Source organism: Rhinoderma darwinii, chromosome 11 (genome assembly GCF_050947455.1).
Source record: "Rhinoderma darwinii isolate aRhiDar2 chromosome 11, aRhiDar2.hap1, whole genome shotgun sequence".
In the NCBI taxonomy this organism is placed as follows: Eukaryota; Metazoa; Chordata; class Amphibia; order Anura; family Rhinodermatidae; genus Rhinoderma; species Rhinoderma darwinii.
Window position 1 is genome coordinate 59,908,069 of NC_134697.1, and position 16,969 is coordinate 59,925,037.

Here is a 16,969-nt window from a genome sequence, read left to right on the forward strand (position 1 = left end):
GGGCTCTCAACCCGCATTTTAAGCAAACAAACTGCTAAATAAGTAATGCAATAAAACTGAAACAAGTCCAACAGTGTTTTCAACATCAAAGCACACAGAATAAAGCAGGAAAAGAAATGGAGAATCTGGGGGAAGGGATGGAGAGAAATTTTATTTTTTTTTAGAAATTTAGGTAGAACAAAAATCAGTAAATTTCGATCTTATGCACCATACATCTGACCAAAAGCCAGCATATATCGGACAGTCCCAAAATATGTGTAGGAGTTAGCCACATTTCCAGTACAAAAAGAGATTGCACTGCGTACCAGCACGGTGGGAGCTTAAAAACAGCTTATTGTGGGCTTCATATGATCTTAAAAAGGAGGTTGTCTGGTGTGGAAAATCCATTTACATCTAGCCTCTTACATAGTCGCTTCTTCATAACCTCCAACAATTAGCCAGCGCAGAATTAAGCTACAAAGTGTCTCTCTGGAGGACCCAGTCTGTGTGAATTACTCGAACTGCCTGAAAGTTGAACACTTGCTTATTGGATTACAGCTGATCACTGGGTGTCAAAGCAGCAGGACTCCCTGTAATCAGCCAATTTGTAATAAAAAGGGATTGGCCAAAGTGGAAGAACCCTTTAAGTGATTTTAGCCAACATTCCAGACATGTCTGATTACCCTGAAAACAGTCCACAATGCAGCAGACCCATTTATATAGGAATGGGCTTTCACAACATTAAATAAGGGAAAAAAAACGACCTAGTTAAGATTTGACAATTACTAACATAGTATGGTGCCACGTGGAGTTCAAAGTATATATCAATGTACACATCCACCTACGGAGATAAGCGCTGGTAAACACGCATGCTCCATAGCAGAGCAGCCAATAGAAATAGCTTCTTCTGTGACCAGCATGGCAGAAAGCAGAGTCTACACAAAGCATGACAGTATCACTGAGGAGACCATTTCCCAGCTTCTTAGGATTGTAAGACCCGAACCAACAGCATCACAGATTCACACCCAAGTGAAGTTATGAGAGGCTGATTAGGGCCAAAGTGAAATAATTGGTCAGCTGCAAATCTGCTGTAACTGCAATGCAAAAGTAAACACCCTACAGGCGCTAAGATTTATGGAAACAAATCTCTTTCCCAAATTGCATTACTGCTACATTTACTATACTTTAAGCCCTTTGTACACCCAGTTGTGCAATTACTTCAAGGTGCGGGGGGGGGGGGGTGATATTTGGAGCGCGTTCCATATGCTGCATGTGTCGGCTGTATTTTACAGCGGACACCCGGGACTAACGGCAAGGAGTAGCGATCATGCTGTTCCTGGCTGTTTAACTCCTCAAATGCTGCGGTCAAATCGCGATCACAGTATCGGAGTCGTTGAAAAGAGGGGATGGGGGGGCTGTCGACGGTTATGGCAGACCAGGTGCCTAATGAAGGCCCCCAAGACCGCCTTCATTCAGAAGCCTGTAAGAATGACAATATACTTAAATACGATCGTATACTAACGGTCGCTGGTTCAAGTCCCCTAGGGGGGCTAATAAAGTGTGTAAAAAAAAAAACAAGTAACATGTAAAAGAAAAAAAAAGGAAAACAAAAAATTGATATCACTGCATCCGTAAAAGTCTTAACTATTACAATATAGTGTTAGTTAACCATTTAACACACATGGTGAACACCGTACAAAATAAAAATGTAAATCGCCAAAATCGCTATTTTTTGGGCAACTTAGCTTATTTTTAATAAAAAGTGATCAAAAAGATCTACGTACCAAAAAATGGTACCGATAAAAACTACAGCTCGTCCTGCAAAAAAATAAGCCCTCACACCGCTCAATCGGTAAAAAAATAAAAAAAAAGTTATGGCTCTCAGAATGTGGTGACAAAGCTTTTTTTTTTTTTTTTTAACAAAATGTTGATCAATAAAAGTAGCAAAATATAAAAAAAACCTATATAAATTTGGTATCACCGTAATCGTATTGAGCCACAGAATAAAGATTGTAAAAGAGCCGTAAAAACGAAACCCCAACTTCAGCCCACAAATAATTTTTTTCAGTTTCCCAGTATATTATATGTAACTATAGAAATGGTACCAAAAGAAACCACAACTCCTCCCGTAAAAAAAAAAAAAAAAAAAAGTTACGGCTCTTGGGAGTGAGAAACTAAATATCAAAAGCGGCTCAGTCCCGAAGGGGTTAAAATGTGAAGTTCTTAATCAAATTGTGCAAGCTCACCTCCAACCTTATTCAGAGGGGTTCCTAGACTAAAAATAATACCTACGGACAGAAGACTATTCTCTCCTGGGCCTAGGCCTACAAAATGTATTTAGGATATCAAAATACGTACACACAGGTCAGAATCACTGGTTAGGTGCTACCAACACAATGTCGAAGCACCTCCAAGGTATATGTACAACGTAGCAAAACTCCAATAAATCTTAAGGAAAAAATGAGGACAAGGATTCACAGCGCCACAGATGAGAAACAAGTACAACATTTTATTTAATACAATATCATACATGAAACAGTTAAAAATAGTGAGGATCTAAGATACAATATAAGTGTGGGCCAATCAAAGATAATGATATTGGCACAAGTTTGCTGTATAGAGCACACAATTGAAACGTGTGTGCACCAGGCAGTAGCAAAAAACCATAAGTCAGTGATATGTCATCGCAGTGTCTCACATGTACTATAGAAGTGTATAGTTCACATATACTGAGGAAGCAATACCAGCGAAACGCGCGTCGGGGCGTCATTAAACTTGGCTAGATTTAGTGGACCACCTTATAGTTTTCACCTCCATGGGTAAGACTATTTCTTACTAAGTTATCTATGATCCCAGGCAGACGGACCTACACCACAGAACATGCCAGGATATTTCCTCTCTTTGACTTATGCATACCTAATGAAGTAGCTCATGTTCGGTGTGTTGTTTTCTCCTAGTGTCTCTTCTGCTCCTTACGGATGATATTAGGGCTTTACTTAGCACTTTATTTCACTTATGTGAACTATATACTTCTATAGTACAGGTGAGACACTGCGATGACATATCACGGACTTATGGTTTTTTGCTACTGCCTGGTGCACACACGTTTCAATTGTGTGCTCTATACAGCATACTCGTGGCAATATCATTATCTTTGATTGGTCCACACTTATATTGTATTTTAGATCCTCGCTATTGTTTTTAACTGTTTGTTTCGTGTATGATATTGTATTAAATAAAATATTGTACTTATTTCTATTATCTGTGGCGCTGTGACTCCTTGTCCTAATTTTTTCGCTTAAAATGTATTTAGGATAACGCAAATGAACTTAATTCTGCTCTAATTAAAAACAGGCTTGTTTCAGATAGGAGGAATGCACGACAAAAATCCCCTAGAGTACAATGCAAAATACAAAGTAAGGCTTAGTTTACATCTGCGTCAGCGCTCCTTTCGTTGGTTCCGTCTGAGCTTTACATCAGGGGAACCCATGAACGGAATCCAAACTCAAACCATAGATTTCTGTTTGCATCACCATTGATTTCAATGGTGACTGATCCGATGCAAATGGTTTCTGTTTGTCACCGTTGTGCAAGGGTTCCGTTGTTTTGACCGAATCAATACCGTAGTAGACTGCGCTCTTCATTCCGTCAAAACGACACCACGAGACAGAGGCACTTTAAAGAGGCTCTGTCACCAGATTATAAGTGCCCTATCTCCTACATAATCTGATTGGCGCTGTAATGTAGGTAACAGCAGTGGTTTTTATTTTGAAAAACGATCATTTTTGAGCAAGTTATGAGCAATTTTAGATTTACGCTAATGAGTTTCTCAATGGACAACTGGGTGTGTTTTTACTTTTGACCAAGTGGGCGTTGTACAAAGGAGTGTATGAGGCCGACCAATCAGTGACTAATCAGTGTCCTACACTTCTCATTGTTACAGCCCAGCTTCTTTCACTGCACAATCACACTGTGCTGTGGATCATGCTGGGCTGGAACAATGAGAAATGCAAGACACTGATTAGTCACTGATTGGTCGGCCTCATACACTCCTCTGTACAACGCCCACTTGGTCAAAAGTAAAAACACACCCAGTTGTCCATTGAGAAACTCATTACCATAAATCTAAAATTGCTCATAACTTGCTCAAAAATGATCGTTTTTCAAAATAAAAACCACTGCTGTTATCTACATTACAGCGCCAATCAGATTATGTAGGCGATAGGGCACTTATACTCTGGTGACAGAGCCTCTTTAAGCTTTTACGGCAATATCATAGATAACCTTCAAATAAGTGGGTGCTACAAGCTGCAATAATACAGCGCAGAGATCCAGAGTTTGGGAGAATCCTGCTCAAGAGGACATTTGACGTCAGCTGCTCAATATTAAGACAACACTCCCAGTGAGAGTAGCAGCTGAACTAAAACAGCAATTTTCAGATTTACTCCAGAATATCCTGCACAGTACACAACCCTCAAACGGAAGAAAAAAAAAATAGACGGGGAAGAAAAACAAACCCCTTTTTAGGAGCAGCATAGGTATAGTTCTTTGCATCCGGTTATCTTACACTTTTTACTATTTTTTTTAATTTATATAAGGTGTATTAGTGTCTCTCTCATGCCAGGTCCCTTAAAATACCGGAAATATTTTATTATCCACATAATCATCATCCATATTCAAGCCAGCAAAAAGATTTCAGTCCAACCAAAGGTTTTAAACTTGAAATGTTGTTTTATTTAGTTTTCAAATTCTGCAAAAATCAGAAGACTACATTCTGGAATTTAAACCGGTTACAATTACATTTTAAAAGTCAAAAGTCTAAGGCTAGATTCACACGAACATGTCTGTTTTGCACTCATAAAAAACGCAGCGTTTTTCTTGCGTTGCAGTTCCGTGTGGCATCCGTTTTTTAGGTCAGGGTTGATGTACATTTTTTCCTCTGCACTTCTTTAGCAACTGGTGAGTGAATCACAGACAGGCCTTGTTAGACGTCCGTGTGCGGTCCGTGATTTTCACGCACCCGTTGACTTCAGGGATCCCCAAGAACGCACCAAAATAGGACATGCAGTGAGTTTCACGCAAAGGAAACACGATGCGTGAAAAATCACGCATGTCTGAATAGCCCCTTTGAGTTGCATAGGTCCGTATGCTGTCCGTTGTTTTCATACACAGCACACTGACTTATACATTGTTTGTATGAATCAGGCCTAAGGGTGTAATTTATACATTGCGGCTAAGGTGCGGTTGTTGGTTAAAATGCACATGGTTTTAGCGCAAAGTGCTGTGGTTTAAATGAACTTAATCTATGCGGATTTTCTGTTCCGATTTGAACAGATCGCATCTACATAGCGCAGAATTTTTCCATAAAGAAATTGACCAGCGGTGCTGCTTTAAAATCTACAACATGTCAATTTCGGTTTTCACTCTTTTCAATGAGGAGTGAAATGCACTGCAACAAAATCCGCATATGTGTATATAAGAACTTGCGGTGAAATCTGTAGGCGAATTTTGGGTGTATTGGTCTGTTGGTAGCCTAAAAGTTCAAAATGCATAAATACACGAGAGGTTTTCAAAAAAAGTTCTGTTCAAAGCGGTCTCATAAAAAATAAACATTTCTTGAATGGACGCAACAAAAGTCCAAAAACACGATGTATTACTTCAGAACTACATCTATGGAAAGGTAACTGTGATTAGTTCATTCACTGTCAAACTTTATAGAATTTATCGATGTGGAAATTGCGCCACCACAGTAACTGCCGCGCTTTTTCTTTGTCTTTTCATGTCGGAAAGATTTTCCTTTTGTGTATTTTAAGACATTGTTGGCTCTCTCACCCCAGTCTCCTGTCGATCCTCTCTGTAAAAAAAAAGGGGGGAGGGGGATATAAATAAAGCCAGGATGAAGATAGAAACAAAGTAAAGTGTTTAGAAAAAAAAAAAGTGTCTAAAATGGGCCACTTGAAAAACAAGTTAATCTGAAACTCATTAACACGAACAGTGAGTTTTCAATCATCAGCATTTAAACTAGAACAATCTATATCTAAGCTACATTTAAAAAAAACAAAACATTTTTAGCTCCCCTGCAGACCCCCCCCCCCCTCCAAAGATCTCCATAAACCCTAAAAGAGCATTTGGACCATGGTTGTGAGAGGACCCCTTTAGGCAACACGTGCACTTAGAGTAGAATGGCTGGAATTGTTGCGAATATAATATTTGAACAGTACCTTTGCTTCGAATGAATTATTCTGAACCCGAGGATCAATTTCTACTTCTTCTTCAACTACTCTTCGGAACGGGATATTTTTAAGACCATCCTGCATCACACCCAAAAGAACAAATTTCAATACAAAAAGGCAAATCTGATAGTCTGTTGCTTCAGATAGGTATTGGTGAATTTAGATAAAACAGCTCACATTTCAAACACTGTACAAATGGATACATGAAGTCCAGTCATCTGGAAGGCTAAAAGATGCCTGTGCCATACACTACATATATTGGACCAGTCGATATTTGTGAATATGGTACTGAAGTGTGGCCTGGTAAACAAACCACAATATTTCTCCTCCACAGGTTGCATGTTTGAGCTGCTTTTTGAAAGTAGGGAGAAGAAAATGAAACTTGTAGAAAGAAAAAAAGAAAAGCACTTATGTCCCGAGCTGCAAACAGCGGCCCCTTTTCTTAGTTTAAATTGACATGTAATACATGGTCGAGCTGAAACCTTCAAAGCAGAAGAACCCCCTGAATGACATCCATTCTATCTAATGATGTGCAAAAAGTAGTCAGGTAATACGTACTTATGAGGTCCAAGAGAGTCCATCCTCTAATACACACAGAATTCGCTGGGCTCATACTGTACATCTGTGTGCCTCCGAGCGTAGAGGCACATGGAAGTTTCTCTCTCTCACACAGATCCCATTGTTACACCGTTGCGCTGCCATACAGGGTCAATGCATGCATGGATCGATCATATATATATATATATATATATATATATATATATATATTAATTTTTTATTTTTTTTTCCACTTGGTAAATCTTTCAACCACTCATTTGTGCAGTCATCATTCATTCTCTATGCAGGAATGCTTAGCTGAAACCCAAACGCGGATTGTCATGCAGCAATGTGATGGGTAAAAATAAAGCATTACCCTTCTAATCAATATTTGGGCCAAGAAGTGCAGTCCTATTTTATACCACAGTGTTCTAAAGCCTATTGACACCTATAAAGATTTTACAGCACAAACCGGATATCTAGCTTAAATTTGACAGACCTTGAAGTCTATCTACTATAGATTACAAACGAAGACAGGTTATATTCAATTCAAATACTTGTAGGAGCCATGTTTGCGCAATAAACACAAAGACAACATCTATGTAAAGGATCAGGATTTTATTCAATGTTTTTAGATACAAGGTAAAATAAAACCTTTAATATAAAGGCATACATTGATTTCCCAGCCAGAAGCCACTCTTCTTGCACTTATTTCCTCACCTTCTTGTTTGCTTTGGGGAATGTGTTTGGAGTTGAAACTTTAATTTTCTTATTCGCTGGTGTTTTTTCTTCTGTTTTCCGCTTGCCAGATTTATCTAAAAACACAAAGTCAAGCTTCATTTAGACACAAATCAATACACATAACCATTCTCAAATCAGAAGGATGAATTCCAGTAACAGAAGCTTTGATTTTTCCTAGACATCCCTAACATTGCTCATCCATGATAGTACCCAAGCTATGAAATGATTAAAGAGAACCTATCACTTCTGAGGAAGCAGGAAGACCAAAATAAGTAGTTTCCCAAATACAACAAAATAAATGCTTTACCACATTAATACAGAGCCAGACGCTCGGTCTCTAAGAATTTACTCTATTCCAGGCTGGAGTCGGCCCCAGCATGCCTCAGTGTACAGCGAGACTGCACAGGAGGATCATTTATGTACAGCGGCCCAGTCATCACTAGCCGCTTCTGCCGTGATAAGGACAACATATAAAACTTTACTTCATGAAAGGCATGGTTACCTGAAAATAGCAGTGGCACTGGGAATGAGCGGTGTCATTGGGGGCTGCATTGACAGCCACTGACTATAACAGGTTGGCTAAGTGTCCTCCAGAAAGAGCTGAGCCAAGAGAAGTGGCATGGCACTTCTCTAGCCACTCTGCTATTTGTCCTAGCGATCATCAAGGATCACAAAAGTCAGACACCCCCGCCCCCAGAGACATGCAAAATGTTCCTTTCTGTGGTATTAGTTACAAAACGTACCATTTTCTTCATCGTCGCTGGAGGAACTATCCTCCGAGCTCTCATCTGCTTTCTTGGCGGCCGCATTTGGTGTGGAGTTAGTGATTTTCGACTTTGAGGTAGCTGGCTTCTTAGCGTCATCCTCTTCGAAGCTACTGTCCTCAGAACTGCTACTTGCTTTTTTCACTGGGACGGACTTTTCTGTCTTTTTCACAGCAGGTTTTTTAGGCTTCTCCTCGTCGTCACTGGAAGTGTCCGATGAGGAGCTACTACTGGCTTTTGATTTATTTACAGCAATGTTTTTTTTTGCAGAAGCAGGGGCAGAAGCGGGGGATTTGACAGCTTTTACTGCTTCTTCGCTACTTGAGCTGTCAGAGTCGGAGCTGCTTTCTGCAGGCTTGCCTTTAACTTGAGATGCGGTCTTAGGAGTGGAAGCATTTGCAGGAGTCTTTTTAGCAGTCTCATTCAAGGCTTTCTTGTCTGCATCTGCCTTTGCTGTGGGAGTCTGTTTAGAGGCAGGTTTCTTACTAGATTCTTCCTCACTGTCAGAGTCTACAAAAACAAAGGATTACTCTTAGCAGCTGAAATTAAGTTAAAGCTAACAGATCAAATGCAAAAGAAATTCTGAAGCGCTGACTACAAACTAATATTACGTTGCTTTAGCTTTTCACATTTCTGCAGTAAAAAGAATCTCAAGGCTTTTAACCAATTACTTTAAGATCTTCCTCCAAAGTGCCAAACATAATAATGGCTCAACAGCCATACGAACACAGAGTATGTTAAAACTATAAGGCCGGATTCATGCCGTCCCGTTTGGTCCGTGATACAAGGACCGTATGCCGGCCGTATTTCCTGGACTGACCCCAGTTCAGGGAGCCGGGCTCCTAGCATCAAAGTTATCTATAATGCTAGGAGTCCCCACGGGAATACTTTTCCATAAGGAAAACAGGATTACTGTAGGGGACAGTATTTTCGGAGAGGCAGAGACTTCGACCATCATAAATATCTTTAATGCTAAAAGCACCTCTCCCAAAACGGTGATCGGTCCGGGAAAGACAGCCGACAAACGGCCCGTATATCACAGACTGAACACGGCCGTGTGAATCCGGCCTAACCCTTTCTAATCTCCTTCGGTTATCCTAAAAGGATGGCACGAACTACGTCTCCTGAACAAAAAGAACACCAGCTAGACTAAAAGGTTAAGACCAGAGGCAAAATTTGCCAGATTTACAAGATATAAAAGTTTTAGGGTGCCCATACACGATACGGGGGAGCCGCAATAATTTGAGTGTGGCTAAAACCGTACGTGGTTTATTGCAAATTTGCTGTGGTGTCGTGCCAAGTACAGGTAAAGCATCTAAAAACCATGTGCTACACCTGTATTTGGTGCAAAACTGTGCCAATTTACCGTACATTGTGGGCGTTTTTTTGCCTGCTGTAAAAAAAACACAGCTCGATACCTGGCTCATTGTTAAAATGCCTTTACACTCAGATGCAAAGTTGCATAATGGTGCTTATAAGTGGAAGGTTTTGTAAAAGAAAAATACACCACAGTTCATGTTGTAGCTAAAAGTCTGACCCAAGCAGAGCCGGAGATGCTCAACATCGGTTAAAAAGGAAAGATCAAAACGTGCAGAGTTCATACACGCCACTTATACCAATGTCTACATGAACATATCCTCCCAAAACCCCCAGAACTGAGGAAAGCAAAAATCTGAGATCCAGATGTTGTAAATATTCACGTTATGGAGCCGACAAAATGGCCTTAGTAGGCCAAAGAGCTGATGTAAAAGTTACTTTTAACCCCTCCATTTAAAAAAAAGGTTATCAAAAGACCGTTAAGAATACATAAATAAAACCAGGAGCTGAATGTTTTGCAGGTGATCCCTGCGAAACATTTTTAAATGGGAATTTATTTATTTTTTTAAAGTAACTAACGCAATACGGAGGTCTCGTCTGTTACTTTTTCACGGACATACAAAGCCTAACTGATCTATACGACCACTTCACCAGCACGAAATGTGATACAACAGGACAATTTACAGACCACAGACAGGGAGGATGATCCCAGGACCAACATCTGAGGATCACATTTTACCCCATGTGTGTACAGCATTTCTTTACTGCACATTTAAAATCTGTATACTACACATTGGCACAGGCTCTCTTTACTTAATACTTTTTAGACATACTGAGGAAATACCAAATTTCCCTTGCACCGCCAGCCTGTGATATAAGGAAAGGCAGTCTACAAAAAAGAATCACACTGCCTCACCCAGTGAGAGCACGGAAGTACGTTGCACACCTTTACCAAAACTATGATGAAATGTAAAACTGTCAATATTCTCACCCCATTAGTAGACAGAAAAAATAAACCCCCACAGATAGCATATACCCTCTCCGATTGGTAAAAGGGGGTGATAACGAAGAAAAGTTCCTATAAACACACCCCTGGGGTCACTGGAATGATGTACAAGGGGAGAGATGACCGTAAATGGCTGCGCTTGTAGCCATGGCGGATTACATACTTTGTAGTGAAAGGGTTAAAAGGCAGTATCCACCTTCACAACCAAATGTTTTAATTATTGTTCTAATTTATCTAAAATTAAAGCAGCAGCAAATAGTCTTAATAAAAATATCTAATCGTATCTACAGTTCCTAAACAGACCTGTGTGTTTCCATGGTAACAGACTACAAGAAAACGGTGTGTTACGATCCTGAAGTCATATTGCCATCCATCTGTTCCCTACTTCTATCTAACTGACTGAATACAAGTGAGACAAGGGGACAGATCCCCACAGTAGACTAAATAGCATGCAAAGGTGTAATTTTATAATGTAATGTTTGGAACATAATGCTCTGGATACAAGATTGTACTTATTTCAGCAACCTATATGCAAATACTGCCAAGCAAAGCGGCTGTCATTGCCACACTGCCTGCACAGCAGAACACCGAGCATTAAGGCGGTATGTGATGTAATTGGCATACAGGGTGTAGAAATGTCAAGAGGCCTTCATTTTAGCGGAAGCAGAATCTCCCAAGTACCGTAGCGGTACCTTCTTGAGAGCTTCTCCTTAATGTTAATTCCAGAACATTATTATTTCAAAACATAGGGATTGTTAAATTGTGCAGCCAATAACATTCTTAATTGCCTCGCAGTTTTTTGGGTAAAACTGCTGACTGCGATTTTGATTCAGTAGAAAAAACTGAAACCTAACTGAACAGAGACAAACGGAAACCATTTGCAACGGAAGCATTGCATTATCATTGATTTCAATGGTAAACGGAAGCTATGGTTTTCATTTGTGTTGATGGGTTCCTTCGACGGAAAGGTTTGACAGAACCAATCAGCGGAAACCGAACGCTGATGTGAACACACCCTTAATTGGACAAAAATGATTTTGAGTGGCAGTGACTTCAAACCCTACTACCTGGTTATAGCTGCTCTATATAGTACAAAGGAGCACATACCAGAGCTGGAATCTTTCTTCTTTTGTGCAGGGGTTGTCTTGGCTGGGGTGGTCTTGGCTGGGGTGGTCTTGGCTGGGGTGGTCTTGGCTGGGGTGGTCTTAGCTGGGGTGGTCTTGGCTGGTGGCTTGGCGGGCTGCTTCTTCTTCTTCTTATCTTCATCACTTGAATCTTAAAGACAAAACCAAATATGGTAACGAATACTAAACCGCCTCAAATTGGCAGTAGAAGTAGCCAAACGCACATCAATGTCGGCTGAACCTAAATAATAAAGGCAATATGGCAGGTTATACCAATCAGCGGAAACCGAACGCTGATGTTAACACACCCTTAAAGAGGCTCTGTCACCACATTATAAGTGGCCTATCTTGTACATGATGTGATCGGAACTGTAAAGTAGATAACAGTGGTTTTTATTTCGAAAAATGATCATTGACGGAGTTATGACCTTTATTAGATTTATGCTAATGAGTTTCTCAATGGACAACTGGGCGTGTTTTACTATATGACCAAGTGGGCGTTGTGGAGAGAAGTGTATGACGCTGACCAATCGGCGTCATACACTTCTCTCCATTCATTTACTCTGCAGATAGCGATATAGCTATATCGCTATGTGCAGCTACATACACACACACTAACATTACTGCAGTGTCCTGACAATGAATATACATTACCTCCAGCCAGGACGTGAGGTGTATTCAGAATCCTGACCACTTCTCTGCACGTTCCTGTGAGACTACAACACAGGGAGATCTGTCTGTGAATGACAGTTTACAGCGTAATCTCGCGAGACTACGCATGCTGTGCTGTAAATCACAGACGCTACAGACATGTCAGGATTCTGAATACACATCACATCCTGGCTGGAGGTAATGTATATTCATTACCAGGACACTGCAGTAATGTTAGTGTGCGTGTATGAGGCTGCACATAGCGATATAGCTATATCGCTATTTGCAGTGTAAATTAATGGAGAGAAGTGTATGATGCTGATTGGTTAGCGTCATATACTCCTCTGTACAACGCCCACTTGGTCATATAGTAAAACACGCCCAGTTGTCCATTGAGACACTCATTAGCATAAAGCTAATATAGGTCATAACTCCGTCAAAAATTATTGTTTTTCTAAATAAAAAACACTGTTGTAATCTACATTACAGCGCCGATAACATCATGTACAAGATAGGGCACTTATAATGTGGTGACAGAGACTCTTTAATTGGACAAAAACGATTTTGAGTGGCTTTTAGCTGCACATACCAGAGCTGTCAGAGCTGGAATCTTTCTTCTTTTGTGCAGGGGTGGTCTTGCCCGGGGTGCTCTTAGCTGGTGGCTTGGCTGGCTGCTTCTTCTTATCTTCATCACTTGAATCTTAAAGACAAAACCAAAAAGGTAATGAATACCAAACCGCTTCAAATACGTAAAATTGGCAGTAGAAGTAGCCAAATGCACATGAATGTCACCTGAACCTAAATAATGAAGGCAATAGGGAAGGTTAGACAGATCAGCGGAAACCGAACGCTGATGTGAACACACCCTTAATTGGACAAAAATGATTTTGAGTGGCAGTGACTTCAAACCCTACTACCTGGTTATAGCTGCTCTATATAGTACAAAGGAGCACATACCAGAGCTGTCAGAGCTGGAATCTTTCTTCTTTTGTGCAGGGGTGGTCTTGGCTGGGGTGGTCTTGCCTGGGGTGGGCTTGGCTGGTGGCTTGGCTGGCTGCTTCTTCTTATCTTCATCACTTGAATCTTAAAGACAAAACCAAAAATGTAATGAATACCAAACCGCTTCAAATACGTAAAATTGGCAGTAGAAGTAGCCAAACGCACATCAATGTCGGCTGAACCTCAATAATGAAGGCAATAGGGCAGGTTACACCAATCAGCGGAAACCGAACGCTGATGTGAACACACCCTTAATTGAACAAAAACGATTTTGAGTGGCTTTATCATTCAGTGGCTTCAAACCCTACTGCCTGGTTATAGCTGCACATACCAGAGCTGTCAGAGCTGGAATCTTTCTTCTTTTGTGCAGGGGTGCTCTTGGCTGGGGTGGTCTTGGCTGGGGTGGTCTTGGCGGGCTTCTTCTTCTTATCTTCATCACTTGAATCTTAAAGAAAAAACCAAAGCGGTAATGAATACCAAACCGCCTCACATGCGTAAAATTGACAGTAGAAGTAGCCAAACGCACATGAATGTCGCCTGAACCTAAATAATGAAGGCAATAGGGCAGGTTATACTTTGTTCTTAATGGCCACAATTTGAGTTAATCCAATATCTTTACAACACTTCTTAAAGTGTTATTCCATATCAGACATTTATGGCACGCTAGCTCGGCTATTTCCGTAACTCATAAAACTGAATGGCGAGAGCTGCTCCATTCCTTCTCCACCTGGATGCGGCGATCACCTCACCCGGTGGGACGGGGAACCAAATACTCAACATTGGTGCAGGTCCCAGAGCTGGCACCCGCATTGATCAGACGATTATGTCAGATCACGTGAATATGCCATAAATACCTATATGTACATGCAGACTGGGCCCTTATTTACACATTTCATTTTGAAATTCTTCAAAACAGTTCACTGGAACGCCTCAAGTACTATATAATAGCAAATCCTTATGTGTTTAGTACGACTAATTTAAATAGGGTGTTTTTGAACACCTTCTGTACAATTCCCACTCCAATGGTCCATATTTCTATAATGTACAGTATGTCATCTCACCAGAGCTGTCAGAAGAGCTCGAATCCTTTTTGGTTGCTGCAGATTTTGCAGGGGTTACTTTTGCAGTTACTTTCTCTTCATCATCACTGGAGTCTGTGTTTAAAAAAAATAAAAATAATAAGTTTAGGATTAAATATCCAAGGCCCAATATTAAAGTGAGCTGAGTAAAATATTGATGGAAGGACAACAAGGGCTGGGCGATTAACCAAATTAATTTGATTAATTCGCCCTCAAGGCCTCTGATAATTCTGTTTTTTTAACCCCTTCGCTCACCCAGACGTGCTACTACGTCCTGGCTCGGGGGGGGCGCAATGTTTGAAGCGCGCTCCATATGCTGCGGTTGTCGGCCGTATTTTACAGCGGACACCCAGGACTAACGGCCAGGAGCAGTGATTGTGCTGTTCCTGGCTGTTTAACCCCTCAAATGCTGCAGTCAATCATGATCGCAGCATCTGAGGCGTTGAAAAAGAAAAAAAGAGGGGGCGGCCCGCATCCGACAGATGGGCCCCCCCGCCAGTGAAATCGGGGAGTGACGACTAATAAAGTGTGTAAATAAAAAATAAAAAAAGTGAAAAAAAGTTTAGTAGTGGACAATAAAAAAAAATATTAAGTTATAAAAAACACCTTTTCCCATTTTCCCCCTAAAGTAATGTCAAAAATAAAAGTAAGCAAAATTGGTATAGCTGCGTCCGTTATTTAACGCACACACAGTGAACGCCGTAAAAAATAAATAAAAAAAATACCAAAATCGGTCAATTTAGCTCTCAAAAAAAAATGTAATACAAAGCGATCAAAAAGTTCTTCGTACCAAGAAACTTGTACTGATAAAAATGACAGCTCGTCCCGCAAAAAATAAGCCCTCACACTGCTCAATCGGTGAAAAAAAATAAAAAAAGTTATGGCTCTCAGAATGAGGCGATCCAAAACAATTATTTATTTTTTTAACAAAAAGATTGTCATCAATAAAAGTGTTAAAAAATAAATAAACCTATATACATTTGGTATCACTGTAATCGGATTGAGCCACAGAATAAAAAGAGACGTTTTTACCGCACGGAGAAAGCCGTAAAAAAAAAGAGACCCAAACAACAATTGAGAAATGAGTTTTTCCCAACTTAAAGGGAATGTGTTGCCAGCAAAACATGATTTTTTTTTTTTTTAGTTAAACAATTAGTGTATCGGTGATGAAACATTGTTCTAATTTTTTATTTTTTTTTCACGAGTCAGGAAATATTATAAATTGGATTCAATTGGATTCTAATTTATAATATTTCCCAGCACTGGTCACTAGATGGAGCCATTCCCAAAATTGCAGCATTGCATGTGGTAAAGCAACCACATTGCTTTATGCTGCAAAATTGGGTAAAAAGCCCTCGCTCTAGTGAGCTCTCAGCATCCCCCCTCCTTTATCCTGGCTAGTGCCGGGAGAAACGAGGGGTTTGAACGGTCTAACCTCCTACACTGTGTGTCGCCATTTTTTGAGCTAACACACAGTGTAGAAGGTTTACATACAGTAGTAAACACACAGTAAAACACGAACATACATAGAAATAACTTACCTGCTCCAGTCGCCGCCGCTCCCTCCGGTCCATCCGCTCCGTCTGCTGCCGCTGCTCCATCTGCACAAGTCCGGAAGCCGCGACCGGAAGTAGTAATCTTACTGGCCGGCCGCGACTTCCGGTCCACAGGAAAATGGCGCTGGACGGCGCGCATTTCAAATTGAACTGTGTGGGAGCGGCGCATGCGCCGTTCCCACACAGCGGCGTACATGTTAGTGGATGGAACGGGCCCCGTTCGCAGTCCCTATGGGACTGGAGCTGCCGTATTCCATGTCTGTATGTGTCGTTAATCGACACATACAGAAATGGAAAAAAAAAATGGCAGCCCCCATAGGGAAGAAGAAGTGTAAAAATAAGAAAAAGTAACACACAAACACACAAATTAATCCAAACGTTTTTAATAAAGCACTAACATCTTTAACATATTAAAAAAAAAATTGTGGTAACACTGTTCCTTTAAGCCCGCAAAGATTTTTTTTTCAGTTTCCCAGTACATTATAAGGAACTATAAATGGTACCAAAAGAAACTAAAACTCCTCCCGTAAAAAATAAGCCCCCACACCACTGTATTGACAGAAAAATAAAGAAAAGTTATGGCACTGGAACGCGGGGAATGAAAAACAAACTAAAAATGGCTTCACCCCGAAGGGGTTAATAGAACCCATAGATTCTTTAGTGTCGCCGTGCTGCAGGAGGAAGCTCTGCCCCGCCGCCTCGACACTGCCTAGTCTTCCCCGTCCTGTCTGCTTCCCTACGGCACTGCTGTTGTGTAGTGAACAAGATACAGTACGGAACAGAAGTTCCGTGGGGAAGCAGAGACTCCTAGTATACAGACAATGTGTCCTGTAGATATTACCCCACAAAGTAGATAGCACCCCCCTTGTGGGTAGTAGGATGGGGTGCTCTACATGTGAGGCTGCGATCTACAAGGGATGGGGGTGATGTTGCGATCTGCAATGGTGTGTGGCACTATATGTTGGGTGGCACTATCTACATGG

At 40.8% G+C, this 16,969-nt stretch overlaps 1 protein-coding gene across 2 annotated transcripts in view; it reads right to left on the bottom strand.

Moving 5' to 3' along the window:
• Window positions 1–4,690: 4,690 nt before the first annotated feature.
• NOLC1 (nucleolar and coiled-body phosphoprotein 1) overlaps window positions 4,691–16,969 on the bottom strand; it is a 42,630-nt gene continuing 30,351 nt past the window's right edge. For both annotated transcript variants that reach the window (XM_075841623.1, XM_075841622.1), the window contains exons 12-20: window positions 14,413–14,505; window positions 13,683–13,796; window positions 13,310–13,435; window positions 12,942–13,052; window positions 11,685–11,852; window positions 8,234–8,764; window positions 7,470–7,564; window positions 6,201–6,290; window positions 4,691–5,833 (exon numbers count right to left, since the gene is read on the bottom strand). In XM_075841623.1, the coding sequence (XP_075697738.1) occupies window positions 5,675–5,833; window positions 6,201–6,290; window positions 7,470–7,564; window positions 8,234–8,764; window positions 11,685–11,852; window positions 12,942–13,052; window positions 13,310–13,435; window positions 13,683–13,796; window positions 14,413–14,505 (1,487 nt within the window). In that variant the 3' untranslated portion in view covers window positions 4,691–5,674. The remainder of the gene's footprint in view (window positions 5,834–6,200; window positions 6,291–7,469; window positions 7,565–8,233; window positions 8,765–11,684; window positions 11,853–12,941; window positions 13,053–13,309; window positions 13,436–13,682; window positions 13,797–14,412; window positions 14,506–16,969) is intronic.